This window comes from Humulus lupulus, chromosome 5, assembly GCF_963169125.1.
Source record: "Humulus lupulus chromosome 5, drHumLupu1.1, whole genome shotgun sequence".
Classification (NCBI taxonomy): domain Eukaryota; kingdom Viridiplantae; phylum Streptophyta; class Magnoliopsida; order Rosales; family Cannabaceae; genus Humulus; species Humulus lupulus.
Window position 1 is genome coordinate 244,221,616 of NC_084797.1, and position 17,225 is coordinate 244,238,840.

Below are 17,225 nucleotides of genomic sequence, written 5' to 3' on the forward strand. Positions count from 1 at the left end.
TCTATTTTTATAAAATAATGGAAAATTTGCGACGAAAATCATTAAGTAGTCTAAAAAGTTACACTTAAGTTACTAAGTAGTTTTTTTTTTGCGGCAATAATCAATAAGTAGGCTGAAAAGGTTGCACTTAAATCATTAAATAGATTTTTTGGTGGCAAAAGTTAGTACGTAATTTAAAATATTACACTTAAGTCACTAAGTAATTTTTTAGTTGCAAAAGTCATATTTTATACTAATTTTATCTCAATTTTAATTAATTAATAAAAACATAAAAATATATAATTCTGATATTGAAAAATTATTTGAAATTTATTTTACAAATTAAAAATAAATAAAAGTTAGAACATGAAAAATTAATTAATAATCAAAATTAATTAATTAATTAATTATTTATTATTGAATTGAAACCTTAATTATATATCTTCCATTCCCAATTCAAAACTGACTGACTGCTGGCTTTGAATTTGAATATTATCAGTCCATCGGTCAAAATCTACAGCCACTCAATTTCACACACACATAGAATTTGTTGCTCTTGCTAACTAGTTTTGACTCCTTTTTTGTATAATAAAATATATTACTTTAAATTAAAATAACTCTTATACAGTAATAAAAAAAAATTATTCCCAACTAAAGACTAATTATAAATAATAATAAACTTTAAATTGTACTAAGTTAGTTGATTTCGCTTTTTGAAAATAAGTCTCCATTTATTAATAATTGTCTTAATAGTAAATATATTAATATATATATATATATACTATATTACATATACTAAAAATTCATGTTATCAATTTAGATTTCTAAAATAATTTTATATATACATTATAGCTATAACTTTATGTCATTTTTTATTATCAATATTTATACATTGAATTTGATATATTTGATTAATTATTATTTAATTTAGATTTAAATATAAATATAAATATTTATAATATTTTATAGATATAATTCTATTATGTTATAACATTTTTTATAGTAATAAAATATGTTAGTCCAGCATTATTATTACTTAGAGATTTTACTGTATATATTTTGACTTGAGTACTACTAGTAGAATACTTTGGATTCATTGAATTAATATAAGTAGATATACTTTAATTAAGTGATATCAAATGGTGGAATATTGTTTGATATAAATATACGAGGAGTGCTAGGGAGACTCTTTAACATACTCTCTTTTGCACTCTCTTTTTAGTTTGATGACATGTGTCATCTTATTAGCAGTGTCTATTTTCATAAAATAATGAGAAATTTGCAGCAAAAATCATTAAGTAGTCTTCGGCAATAGTCAATAAGTAAGTTGAAAGGTTGCACTTAAACCATTAAATAGATTTTTTGGTGGCAAACGTTAGTACGTAATTTGGAATATTACACTTAAGTCACTAAGTAGTTTTTTAGTTGCAAAAGTCGTATTTTATACCAATTTTATCTCAATTCTAATTAATTAATAAAAACATAAAAATATATAATTTTAACATTGAAAAATTATTTGAAATTTATTTTACAAATTAATAAAAAAAATAAAAGTTATAACATGAAAAATTATTTAATATTAAATAAACTAAGTTTTAATTCAATTGAAGTGATTTAAATGCAATCTTTTAAACTACTTGATGATTTTTGCAGCTAATTTCCCTAAAATAATTAATTATAATATTTTACAGTTATTACAATTATGCTATTATAACACTTAACTATTTATTTATTTATATGAGAATGACATTGTTGATGCTGTTTTTCGTCAATTTGAATATGAATAGTACTAAACAAAGAATTAAAAAAATAAAGAAGAACAATCGAAATTTTATAGGATTCAGCAGTTAAAATATGTCTAGTCTACGAGTCAATATTATTGACTGTTGATCTTCTCTTAGAGCTTTTTCAAAGCAATTTAGGAGAGTATTCTCAGTACCAAATTGTGTGTGTCTCTAAATAAAATTCTCCAGTCTATTTATAGACTGGTTAGCAAAATATATTCCTTTTTATTTCGGGAAGTTACAATTCAAATTTGAAATAATACAAATAAATGCATTAATTACATAATTTTTTGTGATAATTAGGATTTATTATTAGATTATAACAAATCCTCAAGGAATAGGGATTTTCTAACAGTAACCAAGTTCAAACTGGACTATCAACCTCGAACATACATTTATATACTTTCGAGATAAGCCTCATCCTTTGCCAGTGATTTCATCGAGCTTGCAATACAGGCTTGAATTACACTCAGAATTTGGAGAAGATCCATCCTTTCGAGTTTGATGCCTAAGCTCGAACCTTCTTAACTGGTGCTCGGTCGCCAACAAATAAGGAAAACATGTTAATTTATACAAGTGTTGAACCATTACTCAACGTTTTCAAGCTTACACTTTACAAGCCTACATTTCGAAACTCATTTATATCAATTTCGAATTTTGGGTGTAACAGACATAAATTATGTATTTATTTATATGTGTTTCTACTGCGTAACCTTATTGATTGTTGTATTGCAATATAAAATTAGTCAAAACAAAAACAGATATAAAAAAATATAAAATTAATTTGAATTGAATGGCCAATTAATCCAAAGCTCAAGTTACATAATATTATTGATCGATTGAGAAGATGTAAAGTTATTAACTAAAAAAAATCAATAAATATATCATATATATATATAATAATAGATAGGAATACCATACAAGTACATAAATCTCATCACCTTGATCCTCAAGTTGCTTAGATTATATCACATGAGTATTTCATTAATTAACATATTGATTATTACTAACAATAATAAACAAAAGAAAAATAAAGAAGAAGCTTAATAAGGCCAAAACAAATGAAGTCATTGTTAATTGAAAAGGAATATAAATAAATGGGAAGTTGAGATATGAAGTAATTAAGAAATAATTAATAAGGATAATATAATACAAGTCCACATGGGTTTGTACTTTGTAGTTATCTATAACTATAAGCAACTCATGCCCTAGTACACAATGGGGGTCAAATCCCACTTACAATATTCTTAAAAATTCAAAATATTATGACGTGTTGCACTATCCTTCTTTTCTTACATCCTTAATATAATTTTATTTGACTATATATAATTAACTTACATAATTAAATTAAGGGTATTTTAGCAAAATAACTTATTTTTTAAAGTTATTTTGTACTCCAGCCTAGTTTTATTAATTCTTTACAAAATGACCTCTCATAATTTAGACAGCTAGTCGAAAATTTAGATAGGTGGTCGAAAAATTCAAACAGCCGGTCAAAAATTTTAGACAGTTGGTCGAAAAATTTAGACAACTGATCGAATTTTAGACAGAGGTCATTTTGCAAAAGATTAGCAAAAGTAGGCCAGAATACAAAATTATTATTTTCACCAATTTCAATTTATCAAAATCAATAACAACATTTAAAAAAATATTAATAGTTAGATTATACATATCCGCACATACCCTTGAAAGATAAAAATAAACAGACACGTAACAAGTTATTTGAATCATAATTTTGACACCTTAAATTATTCATATTTTCTTAAAAATTTGTAAGAGCTCTTCTATAATTATAACATACCCCGTATATAAAAAATGAGATTACAACTTATCAATATACCGAAAATATTAAAAAAAATCCTACGAGAAAAGCTCCGATAATAGTCATATATGACTCCACATATATGTAAGCATCCAATAAAGGAAGGAAAGGGGGAAACAAACAAGTAATAAAGTGAAGTTTGAATACTACAACGATCTCATCTCTTTTAAAAGCAGCCATAAAAACAAAACAAATTGTATTAAGGAGCCTTGAAATTGTAGAACAATTTTAAACTCATATATAAAAATATATAATGTGATTAACTATAATATGCATATTTATGTTCAATCTACTTTAACAAGACAACACATAGCTTTCTGAAATTTAAAAAAATAATAATTTGGAATTAATTAAGGACCATTTCCTCTTGTAAATATAAATTATTTGTAATAAATAAATGATCAAAAGATTGTTATAATGTGTTGAAAAGTTGCATAGTTGAATTTAATTGGGTTGGTCAATGAAGTATGGTATTTGATTGAAGAGGACCAAATCCATATGACTTGTAGGAAGGAGCCATCTCTATATCTATTTATTTATATTTTATATATATATATTGTTTTGGTCAATCAAACTTCCAAACTTGGTCAACTCTCAACAGCGAACCTTTATGATTGGTCTACTATTCCAGATAAACCACGTGTAATTATCCTCTATTTATGAAAAAAGAGTTGTTAAGTGGCATAAGTATTGACTAACAATACGACGAGTTTACTTATAGTTATTGGTTTAAGGACCGGTAACCATTTGTTACTTGTGATTTTGTAAAGTACTATTTTGATACGTGTGTTGAAATAATTTTTTTTTAGTATCTAATATTTTGAAATTATATATATTTGTTACTTTGTATCTTCAAATCGTACATATTTAGTATCTTAAACTCAAATTTAATTAATATAATTTTACTAATTAATCAGATTGCTGTCAATTATATAAGTTTCAAATTTAAATTTAATTACTTAATTATATATAACTAATGATAGTTTGATCATATTGATAAAATTTTATCTATCAAATCTGAATCTAAGGTATCAAATATGTATAATTTTAAAATATAGAGTACCATATGAGCATTATTAAAAATAAATAGTACAAAAATGATACTTTGTAAAAATATAAAATACGAAATGAGTAAATTCTCTTGGTTTAATTAAATATTGAATCTCACATATTTAAATTTAGTAATTATTATAAAGTTAATTTATGCAGTGTTGAATAATTTAAGATGACAAATATCAACACTATTTTGAAAAATATTTAATTTGGAAGCATTCATGATTACATAAGATTCAATTTGTTATTTTTCTTTAAAAAAAAAAAGAGAAGACAATTTTATTATTTTAAACAAATTCCTAATTGATGTCTAATCAATTAGACTAAACACATGTTGAGTCATATTTAGTTAAACACACTTGTTAATAAACAAGTAATTTTTTGTTAGGAGTAGAGATTGGTCCTGTAGAGACCTGAAACGATACAGGAGTGAGGATTAGTTTATGTCCAGATGGGAAGTACCAGTCCAGAAGAGCCTCATTTATTGTTTTATTTTATTTTATTTTTGAGATAATATTTGCCATTTTGAATCATAATCAATGCGAAATAACTTAATTTTATTTAGAAATATTGGACTATATGATTGCATTTTAATTTTTTTTTAAGTTATCAATTTCAGATATTTTTGTTCACTAAATAAAAAAATCGATCCAGACGAAGATTCTCCAGGCCAACAGAAAATCTCTATTTTGCCCCCTGACTAAGAGTATTCGAGGACAAAGAATAAAACAGTGTACGGGAAAAAGGACAAGGGCACTTTTGTAATTTCGTTATTTTCACATCCGTGATTGGATACTAATTAAAAGACGGAAATAATTGTTTGACTCAAAATTTGAATCCATAGATTATAGAGAAGGTCAAATTGAAAAAAAAAAAAAAAGAAGAGAAAAATAACAAAAAAAAAGGAAGTTGCCTTAATTATTATTAATTTATTAAAAGGGTAAGGGAGACTAAAAGTCCAAAATTTCCTTTCTAAATAAGTTGGCATTGGCATATATGGGGAACTTCCCTCGTTACCTCCTCCTCTTCCCATATTTTCAAATAAACATTAAATAATAATAATAAATATTTTTATTTTTTATTATTTATTATTTATTTTTTATGAAGATGACTTTGTCTCTTTCACTATTTTTTTTTCATTAAAACTATATTATTTCATTATATATATATACTTACCAACGAGTCAGTCTTTCCGAACTCATTTTCATAAATACACTAAAATCTTTCCAAAGAGAGAGAGAAGAAGAAGAAGAAGAAGAAACGGAAAAAAATGGCCTGGAAAGAGACTATTACTGTATTGAAATTAATGGTGGTGGTGGCGGTGGCCGCTGTTGCAGCGGCCGCGGAAACGACGTCGTCTGAGGTTGAGGTGGTTAGGTCGGTGGCGCAGCAGCAGGAGCAGAAGCACCGGAACGCTTATGCGACGATGATGTACATGGGGACCCCTAGAGACTACGAGTTCTACGTGGCGACACGTGTCATGCTGAGATCACTCAGGAAGCTCCACGTGGATGCCGATCTCATTGTGATTGCCTCTCTCGACGTCCCTCTTCGCTGGGTTCGAGCCATGTAAGTCTCTCTCTCTCTCTCTCTCTTTCTCTAGTTGGATCTCTCCTTCTCCGGCTCCGGCGTATTTTAGACGATGAGAAATATCGATTAAAATTATTAATTTTTAAATATAAATAAAGAAAAGTAAAAAGGTGACAAAAGAGAAAGCGTGTTCATTAGAATAGAAACTCTACTATGTTTGAGTCTATGATCAGCTACGGGCAGGACTATGTTTAAGTGTGTATCACGTAATAGATTGTATACAGATTTATCTGTTTGGAAAGAGAATATCTGTGTCAGCTGTTCTGTGCAGTCCTACATGGTCCCGCTTGTACCCGATAAAACCTCCTCTCTCTTCTCTAAACTTCTCTTCTTCCTCTTGTGTCTGATATTTTCAACACTGTGAATTAAATACTGTGAATTAAATGGATAAGTCCAGAGTATTTTTTAAATATATAAAATGGAATGGGGCCATAACAGAGGCATAGGTATCTACACTGATATTACTATATAGGTTTTTTTTTTTTAAATGTATATATATATAAATATATATATTGCCAAATGGAATGGAATGAAAACTCCACGTGGCATCTGCCAACGTGTCTCCTTTTTAGCATTTCTCTTTCGGTAACACCCACTTGCCAACTTGGCACTTTTCCCTCTAAACTTGCACATATATGAATAAGAGAATATACCATTCATATATATTCTATCTTTTTTGTTTTGAATTTTTAAAAATACTTGCAACTTGAAATTTCATGATTTTCATGAGCATGAACTTGAATAATTATGTTAATTAATTTTTTGTGACCCTTGAATAAATATTGTTGACAAGTATAAGTAACTTATAAGTAACGGTAATGTTGATAATAGTAAGACTGTGACAGATGAGAAAAATGGCTTTTACAGCAAAGAAGACAATCAATGCCTTTTTCCTTTGTTACATCAAAGACTCCTATTGCAGTCGTTATGTTTTGGATTTTTTGTAACGTCATATATATGTATATATGTATATATATACAGGGAACAGGAAGATGGAGCGAAAGTGATGAGAGTGGAAAATCTGAACAACCCGTACAAGAAACAGTCCAATTTTGATTGGAGATTCATGTTAACCATGAACAAGATCTACGTTTGGAGCTTGGTGGAGTACGACAGAGTGGTCATGCTTGATTCTGATAACATTTTCCTTCAAAACACAGATGAGTTGTTCCAGTGTGGTCAGTTCTGTGCTGTGTTCATCAACCCTTGCATCTTCCACACCGGCCTCTTCGTGCTGCAGCCTTCGATGGAGGTGTTCAGGGACATGGTTCGTGAGTTGGAAAACGAGAGAGAGAACCCAGATGGCGCGGACCAGGGCTTCATCGGCAGCTACTTCCCTGACTTGCTTGATAGGCCCATGTTTCATCCACCTGCTAATGGGACATTGCTCAATGGAACCTTTAGGCTTCCTTTGGGGTACCAAATGGACGCTTCTTACTATTGTGAGTCAAGTCTCAACAAGTTCGTTGATTTTTAATTAATTAGCTTAACTTGAATACTAATTAAGACACTTGATTGGTAATTAATCATGTATTGATAAGGATCTCTTGTTTCTCAGATCTTAAACTGCGGTGGAGTGTACCCTGCGGACCAAACAGTGTGATCACATTCCCAAGTGCGCCTTGGTTGAAGCCGTGGTATTGGTGGTCTTGGCCTGTTTTGCCACTTGGCATTTCCTGGCACGAACGACGTCGTCACACTCTCGGGTAATTACTACCACTTTAATTTGGTATACTTCTTTATTAGAGTAATTGATGAAAATGTATATTTTTGTTATGAATAATCGGTGAAAATAAACTTTTTTTTTAATGTTATTTTGCAAAATGTCTTGCGTATTTATAAAATAGTCTTCTATATTGAGTATTGAATAAAAAATTATATATATAAATAATTAGAGTATTGTGCAAATAAATGACTACAAAAAAAATATTATATTGTTGAGTATCTCTTAATAATAAAACAACATTTTTTTATAGTCACTCTCACAATGGTTTTTTTTTTTTTGATAATTCTTTGAAATATGGCTTCTAGACACATTTGAGTATTTGCAACCGTGTAGAAAAATCTATTTTGCACAAACTTATAAAAAATATATATTATTTTACAAAATCACTTCTACTTTTACTAATCACTCGTTACTAAATACACATTTGGTAATGATAGTATCACTAAAATTGTGCACACAAAAATTACACTAACTTACTTGACAATTTTATTTAACCAATTAAATTTATTAGTCAACTAAGGATATGGGCAACCAAAATATACACTCAAACATTACATGATGATATGACATTTTAACTTAACCAATCACATTTATTAAAACTGAAAGTCAACACTCATACGTTACTGTATATATATAATATTTGCGTATATATTTTAAATTGTCATATCATTACTCAATTTATTACTAACGGTGTCATCATGTCAGTTGATATAATTAAAGTAAAATACATTGTGGCGATGATGAAAGCACTGCCCTGTTACTAATGACAAAGATACCAAATCAAAATTTTAAGCTTGTGAAGAAGTGCATACACTGATAATGTCGAGATAATAATTATTGACAGGTACGGAGAAGAGATGGGCGCGGTGCTGCTCCAGGCAGTGATGTACGTGGGGCTGTTACTAGTGACAAGGCTGTCGAGGGCCAACATGTCTAAGCTATGGTACCGTCGTGTGGACAAGAGCAACGCTCTCATACAAATGGCCCTTAGAATTGTAGCTGTTTGGTCCATTATTGCAGCCTACGTTGTCCCTTTCTTCCTCATTCCATGTACCATTCATCCCCTTCTTGGCTGGGCTCTCTATTTACTTGCTTCGTTCGCTCTTTCCTCTGTATCCATCAACGCATTTTTGCTGCCACCTCTTCCCGTTTTGGTTCCTTGGGTTGGGATATTTGGGGTCCTTTTGGTTATGGCGTTTCCTTGGTACCCAGATGGGATTGTGAGAGCCATTTCTGTGTTTGGCTACGCATTTTTGTGTGCCCCGTTTCTTTGGGCATCTATAGTTAGAGTCAGGACTTGTCTTAGGAACTCATTTGAAAAGGAAGCATTTTTCCCTAGATTGGGTGAGTCCACCATTCCCCTTTCTGGGATTAACAAGCTTTGTTAATGTGAACTCTCAAACTAAAAAAACACAACCATTTACTTAATTTATTTGTAATATATTGAGCCCTTGAAAAAAAAAAGAAAAAAAAAAAAACTCATTGAATAGAATCTATGTAATCATTATTACCCTGTTAATTGTCTTAATTTGTTAACATTTGCTAATATCTTGTATAGCAGTCATACTTGAATTTTATTATAATGGGTTGTAGTTGGCTTATACTATTCAAAATGTAACCTTTTAGTTAGTGGGACTAAATATTGGGCAGCACTATTTTAGGCATTATGTAAGACTTTGATTTTAGTTTGTGGAGGAAAGCTGTAACTAATTTTTATAATGAGAATATTTCATATTCAAATGACTAATATTGCATAAGGATGGCCTTTGAATCTTTATTTGAGGTGAGAAAGTTTTCTATTCCAACTTTAGAGGTTGATATATTTAGGTTGTTGTTTAAGGATTCATCCATCTTTGTGTGATTAGAACTCATAATCTTAATAATTTTGAGAAAATCGATCCAAATCAAATCTTCATAACTAGTTGGTGTTTTTCGAAATTGTTATAACAAGGCAATCTTGTGACAATGATTAGTCTTATACAATCAACAGATAAGGCTATATAGATACAAAAGATTAGTAATCAACAATAAAAAAAGATTGCAAGACTAATCATTTTCATTCCCCAGAAAAAACACAACAATTTACTAATGATGAAAATCAAATTATAATGTTATATCAAATCCACTCGAAACAAAATAGAAGAAGCTGCTGATTGGATTATCATTATTCATCGATCATTCTTCCCAAAAACACTTGCATCGAACACTTTGCCTTAGCACATTAAACGACAACACAGAAACGAAAAACGACAGTGTGTGGAATGTAAAAGAAGCAAGCATCGTCACCCTCTGACCATATTACTATTTATTTAAGGAAAAGACAAGAGGGCCCCTCTCGGTTTAGGACAACACAACGGACCACTTTCTCTACTAGTAGTGGCTTGGCTTTTGGCTTTTACTGAGCAAAGCCATAAAAGAAGGGTATCTTTCTCTTCACCTTGTGATTCGAGCCCCCACATCAATTTTATTTTTTATTTTTATATAAATATAAAGAAAGAGAAGGGCAATTTCGTCCATTTATGTTTAGGTATGCAAATTTTGGTATGTTGTGTATCGTTTGGTTGTGTTGTATTTGTCCATTTTGGGGAGAGGTGAAAGTTATTGGCACAGGTTCCAACGTTCATAAAAAAAAATATTAGGCGTAGGGGACCAGAAATGTATGAATGGTACATAACGAAAAAACAAATGGCTAAGGTGATTAATACAAAAATGGTATAAATTTACACACCATACTTGGGCCATCATGGGTGGTGCTCACTGTTCCCTTACTTAACTGACCGTTTACTCAAGAAGCTATAATTAATAATGGTGATTAATAATAAACAATTGATGGAGAAGTATGTATGCTTTAAGGTATAATCATATATATATATATATATATATATGATAATTCTTTGGTACGGCTTTTTGTGTATTTTAATCTTTGAACAGTTTTCGACCCGATTTTTTTTATGACTATATACTGTAGTTATTTAGAGCATCCTGCAAATTTTCAGAAAATTCTGAATAATTTATCGTGCCGAAAACTAAGTTCAAACATGCTATTTTCCATGCGCATAAAAAAATTAGTCATGCGTGTAATAATCTATTTTCGGCAACTGTAAATTATTCATAATTTTATGAAAATTTGCAGGATGCTCTAAATAACTACAATATATATAGTCATAAAAAAAAATCGCGCCGAAAACTGTTCAAAGGTTAAGAAACACAAAAGAGCACTCTCCTCAGTACCAAAAAATTATACTATATATATGTATAGATAAGACAATATTTTACTACTACATAGAATTAAGTGGTGGACCACCAAGTACTAAGTATTAGCCAGTGAGTTTCATGTATATTCACGTGAAGAAGTTTATGATGAATAATATATATATATATGACCCACATATATGGATTGATATACCTAGATTGAGTATAATAAGAGTCAAGCCTATCTATATAGAGCTATCAATGGAAGAAAGAAAAAAAAAATGACCGTTGGGAAGAACCCACCAGTTGTTTCCCAATTTACAATAACTAATTAAAGCTATTTATTAAGATTCCCAAATACTAGGATTGTCATATATATACACACATATGTATATGTGTGTATTCCTTGAAAGTCTTCAAATCATTAAAGCTCTCTCCTTTTTGTTCATTCTTCAAGACAATAATTCCATTCTTATATGCTCACTCTCACTCTCTCTTTCTCTTTAATTATTATTCATCAATTGTTAATTTGTTGTAAGAATCGTATCATATCATATATTCGTTTTGATTTGTTGTAATGGCTTGTTTCAGGCTGAGTTGTTTGTTGATCGTCTTCGTTCTCGCATGCACTTCAACGACGTCGTTGCTATCTCATGCCAAGAAGCAAGGAAAAGCCAGACGTCTGAGCTTTGTGCCGTCTTCTTCTTCTTCTTCTGGCAGTAGTAGCGGTACTGGTGGTTCTGCTCCGACCAGCTCGGCCAAGCACCGCCGCCACAAGTGGATCGGACCCACTGGACACCGCGTCATCACAGTCGACGTCAAGGGCTCTGCTCAGTTCAAGTCCGTCCAAGCTGCCGTGGATTCTGTTGCGGAGAACAACACAGTCAGCATTACCATACTCATCAGACCAGGATACTACATGTGAATACACATAATTACACTCTACTTAATGAACATATATATGAATAAATATATATATAGTCATTAATTATACATATATTTATATTATTTTACAGAGAGAAGGTGGTGGTTCCAGTGACAAAGCCGTACATAACATTTCAAGGAGCTGGGAAAGAAGTGACGATTATTGAATGGCACGACCGGGCTAGTGATCCTGGGCCCAATGGTCAGCAGCTCCGGACTTACAGAACCGCTTCTGTCACTGTTCTTGCCAACTATTTCTCAGCTAGAAATATCAGCTTCAAGGTATATATATATATATGTAAACGTATTTTATGTACAAATTTCTTTATGTTTCTCATCGAGTCTTTGTATTACGTGACGTAGAACACAGCACCGGCTCCATTGCCGGGCATGCAAGGGTGGCAAGCGGCGGCGTTTCGAATATCAGGGGACAAGGCGTACTTCTCGGGGTGTGGATTCTATGGGGCGCAGGACACCCTATTGGACGACGCCGGGCGCCATTATTTCAAGCAGTGCTACATTGAAGGTTCCATAGATTTCATCTTTGGAAACGCTCGCTCCATGTACAAAGTAATTATAATATATAACAAATACAATGCCCATTATTCGTACAAAATATATGTCTCTCTCTTTGAAAAACGTGCACATATATGTATAAACATGATGATGATGATGAAGCAGCGGAATCTTTACTTTTATGCTCCTTAAAGGGCATAACCTTTTACTGCACCTCGTCGCACTTTTGTTTGTAAACTAAGCTTGAAGTCATTGATTAATGTGAAAATGGGTATTTTACGTTAGGACTGTGAGCTGCACTCCATCGCAACGAGGTTCGGTTCTATAGCAGCACAGTACAGGAACTCGCCGTACGAGAACACGGGCTTTGCGTTCGTGAACTGCAGAGTCACGGGTACAGGTCCACTCTACGTGGGGCGAGCCATGGGGAAGTACGCGAGAATTGTCTACTCTTTCACTCATTTCGATGACGTGGTTGCACACGGTGGCTGGGATGACTGGGACAACATCAACCGTGACAACAACAACAGCAAGTAATACTCTATACTACTAATACTACTACTCATAATAATAATAACTCAATCGATTCAAACATGTAATGTGATCTTTATCTGAAAGGATCAGAAGTCAAGGTGGCCCCCTCACCCTCTTAAGTCACGTAATTTGAGGCTATCATTTTGATTCTGTGGGGGGTCATATAGTCAACGACCAGTGAAAGTTCTCACCTTTGTAGAAAGCATAAAGACTAATTACGATTGTTGCTAATTGGGTTGGGCACAACGCGTAAAAATTCTCTTTTTTTGATAATTAATTTGAATTTTAATGGCAGGAATGTGCTTTTGGGAGTGTACAAGTGCTCGGGTCCGGGTGTAACAGCACTGCATGGGACATCTTGGGCAAGAGAGCTCGATTTCGATACAGCTCATCGGTTCCTGGTGAAGAGTTTTGTAAATGGCAGACACTGGATTGCACCCTCTGATGCTTAGCATATTATTAGCCATGACATTACAAAAATTATTCTTTTATTCATTTCTTTTTTCATGTGTTCTCATGTAATAAGTTGTATCATGTAATGTTTTCATGGCTCAAATATAACATATAATACATAAGTGAAGATGTGACTATGTGAGTGAGTGAACTTCGATACTCCAAGGGCTTTCTTTCATACCACTCCTAAATCATTTCTGTATCAGCTTGATTAAATTACATGGAATGAGAGAAGAGAAAAACCATGTTGCCAAATTTGGTAAACTAAATTTCTAAATAACACATTTGAGAAAGAAAGGTGAACAATATATGTAACTGTAGTTCAGGTAGCGCCACTTTATTATAACTTTGATTTGAATTTTTTGGTAATGAATCATGCATGCTCCTGTCGACTAACAGATCCAGCTATGGCTGCGAAGAAGGCTTTGCGGCTGGAACATCACATCCTCACATTATACAACAATTTTCCTGAGATTCTAGCATCTCTGGAGATCTGCAGAAAACAGCAATGTCTAAGATCAGTACTCGGTATCTGATACAATGATATACCCCAACTAGGGTGATAGGCAAAACATATAAGAAATTGAGAATGGAAGACGAAAGAAATCAAGAACACGAGGTTTTCGAGAAACCTCAACTCTCCCAAGAGCAACTGCTCAGTTACAACTTACAATTCAATCCCATTCTTTTTAATCTGCTATATATACTACCCTTCTACTACTTATATGCTATTACTTTATGGGGTTTATTATACAATTGTCCAACAAATTATGTAAACTGTTTAGCTCTAGCCAAATTAATGCTCTTCGAAGAGTTGTGCTTGAACATAGAAACGATTTTGTGGATGGTAATTTAAAATATTTTGTACCTAAGTGCCATGAATTCTATGTAGAAATTAAAAATACACACTAGTAGATGAGATTTAGTGGAAAATTATTAGATCACTTACAGCTGGCCAAGACTAGCTAGATCAAAATCAGGAGCCAGCTCATGCATTATATCATTGGGTGGTTGACCACATTCCTGCATTTTCTGCATGAGCTCAACAATCTTAGTGAAATTATTGGGATCTTTTTCATACACTTCATTGAGATCTTTTATCAGCCCATATTGGTGGGAATAACGTTCGAACTCTTCTTTGCTCAAACTAGCTTCATGCTCAGCTAACCACTTCGGATATCTTTCACCGATTTCCTTCATGGGTTCATGAAGAATCTCCTTTGACAAAAGCTGTTGCATCATGTTCTCCATGATAGATTCCATGTCCTATTCAAAAAGGAATTGAAAATTAACAATAAATCACAATAGAAATCACGAAAAGAAAGACATAGACAACATGCATAATGAAAAGCATGGCCAACAGATGCAATTTACAGAATTTGCATATTGTTATGATCTAACTCAACAAATGAAAGATCAGAGATAATAGACAGCAATATTCAATGAAACAGTAACACAACTTCTGATTAAAAATGGCAGTAGGCTGTATTATTTATTAAAGCACCAGTACAAGCTTTCCAAGTTGTTCAAGGGAAATTGGAGACTCTCCCCTCGAGCCAAAGCTCATTCAAAATTATTGATACTAATTGCCTACCTTCCCTCAAAGTTAAGAGCAGAATATATATTATTATTTAACAAGCCGAAAGCCAAATTACCACTACAACCTGCCACTACCTCATGCTAGAAACATAACCAACCAAGGATAAAGGACCACTAGCCAAAACAAAATACCAATTTTCCCTCACATCTAATTCTTTTGTCGCCTACTACACGTGAAGCGTCTTGGAGGCCTATCACATCTAATACCTTTCCTAATTGCAAAAAAAAAAAAACGAAAACTAAAACAAAAAATATAGAAAGAATATGATGATCGTGCTACACTAATCCTTCTCATTTGCTGAGAATGATAGGTCACAGGTGAAATTTCAAAGTTTGATTACTGCCATACTCATCCTTTTTAATATTCAGATATAGTGTCCAAATATAAAAAGATCAACATTGACGTTTTTGCCACAAGCAAATCCAAAGATGAGACCGAAAAGAGGGATTTAGGGATGTTAAAGGATCAAGTTTTTTGTCATAAGAAAATCTAATGGAAGAGGTCATGGCTGTCTGTATGTAGCTGAATTGAGCTGACTTAACAGATATAGCAGCCTCAGTTTATGATTATCTAATCCCAAGCCTATGTCCATACAAGAAATCGACATATGAAAAAACCATTTGGCAAAGTAGTTGGGTAAAATCGCTTCAGTGGCATAATCACAACCAAATATTCAATACAGAATTTCCACAATTGAATCTTAAAAACTTCGACATTTTTATTAGGAAGGCATTCCACTACTATTTTGATAAAATATTACATAAAAGGAACACATCATTGCTGTAATCAAAACCAGCTAATAGGGCAGCATAACAAAATAATTGGTCAAAATGAATCATACTCTACATATTTATATAATACTGGAGGAAAGCAACCCTTTTTGGTCACTAAAACAATAAAAATGGAACCCTAATTTAGTATAAAGCAAATGGGCCAAATCAAGCACTGCCATATTCATATCTAAAATAGAGCACAATTCAAAACCAACATAATTGAGAAGAGCAGAAAATCTAATCCCAAATGATTGAAATAGAGAAGTACCTGAGAGCCAGCAAGCTCCTCAAACTGCTTGACCCAATCATCCATCATAGCATCATTACCCAAGTCTGGAACAGGTGGCCTGGCAGCGGTGGTGACCGATTCCAGACCCTTAACAGCCTCTCTGGTTTCAGCTCTAAGTTTATCAAGGGCGTCGGAGACATGGGATTCCTTGGAAGCTTTTTGTTTGCCCTTTTTCTTGGCCTTGAGGTCAGGCAAACCCAACCCCAATCCTTGAACCCCACTAGCCAAAGAAGGAACTTCTTGTTTGTTATCTCTAGATTCGTTACTTCTACAGTAAATTAACAAAAGTAATCAGAATTCGGCATCAATTCTCGGTCTTTCTTGGTTGAGAAAGTAAATTACTAACCTTCCAATGGTGGGAGCAGGACTAGTCTTGGTACTGAGGTTGAGAGTTTGGAAATCATCAAGAGCACCTGGTATGGTAACAATGATATAAAAAATTGAATGAATATTGAAACCAAGAAATTGAACAAAAGAAGATTGAAACCAAAGAGACCCCAGAAGAAAAAGTTTTGAGCTTTGACTTACTATCGAGGAGTTCATCTAAATCATCGTGGTTGGGTGCTGCCATGGTGATTCAACTCGGAGAGACTCAGTGGCCTCGTTTTCCCCACTCAGCTAGTAACACGAGAGGGATTGGGTTTGGGTTTACCGCCTTAGCTAAAGCAATTATGAATTAGCTCTGTTTTTGTTTGGCGGTGAGTAACTATATATATATGACAACTTTTTATGGTCCCACTTTTATTTTTTCTTATTTATTAATGAAGATTTTATAATTTTTTATAAAAAAAATTTACTTTTTATGAATTTTGAAAGATAAACAATTTGTTTTTTAGGTTTTATCTATACCAAATATATATAGATATACAAATTATATTTTTCTAAATAAAAAATAAATAAAAACCATATTTTTAATTTAAAATTTGCTAAAAATGAGTTTTTTATTTTAATCTCTTTATGAATTTATTTATTATAGAACCCATAAATATT

General features: G+C 32.1%; 3 protein-coding genes across 3 annotated transcripts; 2 read left to right on the forward strand and 1 right to left on the reverse strand.

The window, feature by feature from the left end:
• Nucleotides 1-5,832: 5,832 nt before the first annotated feature.
• LOC133778740 (putative glucuronosyltransferase PGSIP7) lies at nt 5,833-9,703 on the forward strand. Its single transcript, XM_062218756.1, has 4 exons — nt 5,833-6,207; nt 7,210-7,670; nt 7,787-7,934; nt 8,799-9,703. Exons 1-4 carry the CDS (start codon nt 5,909-5,911, stop codon nt 9,340-9,342), a joined length of 1,452 nt encoding a protein of 483 aa, XP_062074740.1. The 5' UTR covers nt 5,833-5,908; the 3' UTR covers nt 9,343-9,703.
• Nucleotides 9,704-11,376: 1,673 nt separating this feature from the next.
• On the forward strand, nt 11,377-13,732 carry LOC133778741 (probable pectinesterase 68). The gene is made up of 5 exons (XM_062218757.1): nt 11,377-12,067; nt 12,163-12,352; nt 12,434-12,640; nt 12,872-13,119; nt 13,416-13,732. Exons 1-5 carry the CDS (start codon nt 11,724-11,726, stop codon nt 13,570-13,572), a joined length of 1,146 nt encoding a protein of 381 aa, XP_062074741.1. The 5' UTR covers nt 11,377-11,723; the 3' UTR covers nt 13,573-13,732.
• LOC133778742 (peroxisome biogenesis protein 19-2-like) lies at nt 13,717-16,926 on the reverse strand. The gene is made up of 5 exons (XM_062218758.1): nt 16,764-16,926; nt 16,582-16,648; nt 16,215-16,503; nt 14,523-14,839; nt 13,717-14,066 (listed from the first exon to the last, which is right to left on the reverse strand). Exons 1-5 carry the CDS (start codon nt 16,804-16,806, stop codon nt 14,021-14,023), a joined length of 762 nt encoding a protein of 253 aa, XP_062074742.1. The 5' UTR covers nt 16,807-16,926; the 3' UTR covers nt 13,717-14,020.
• Nucleotides 16,927-17,225: the final 299 nt, after the last annotated feature.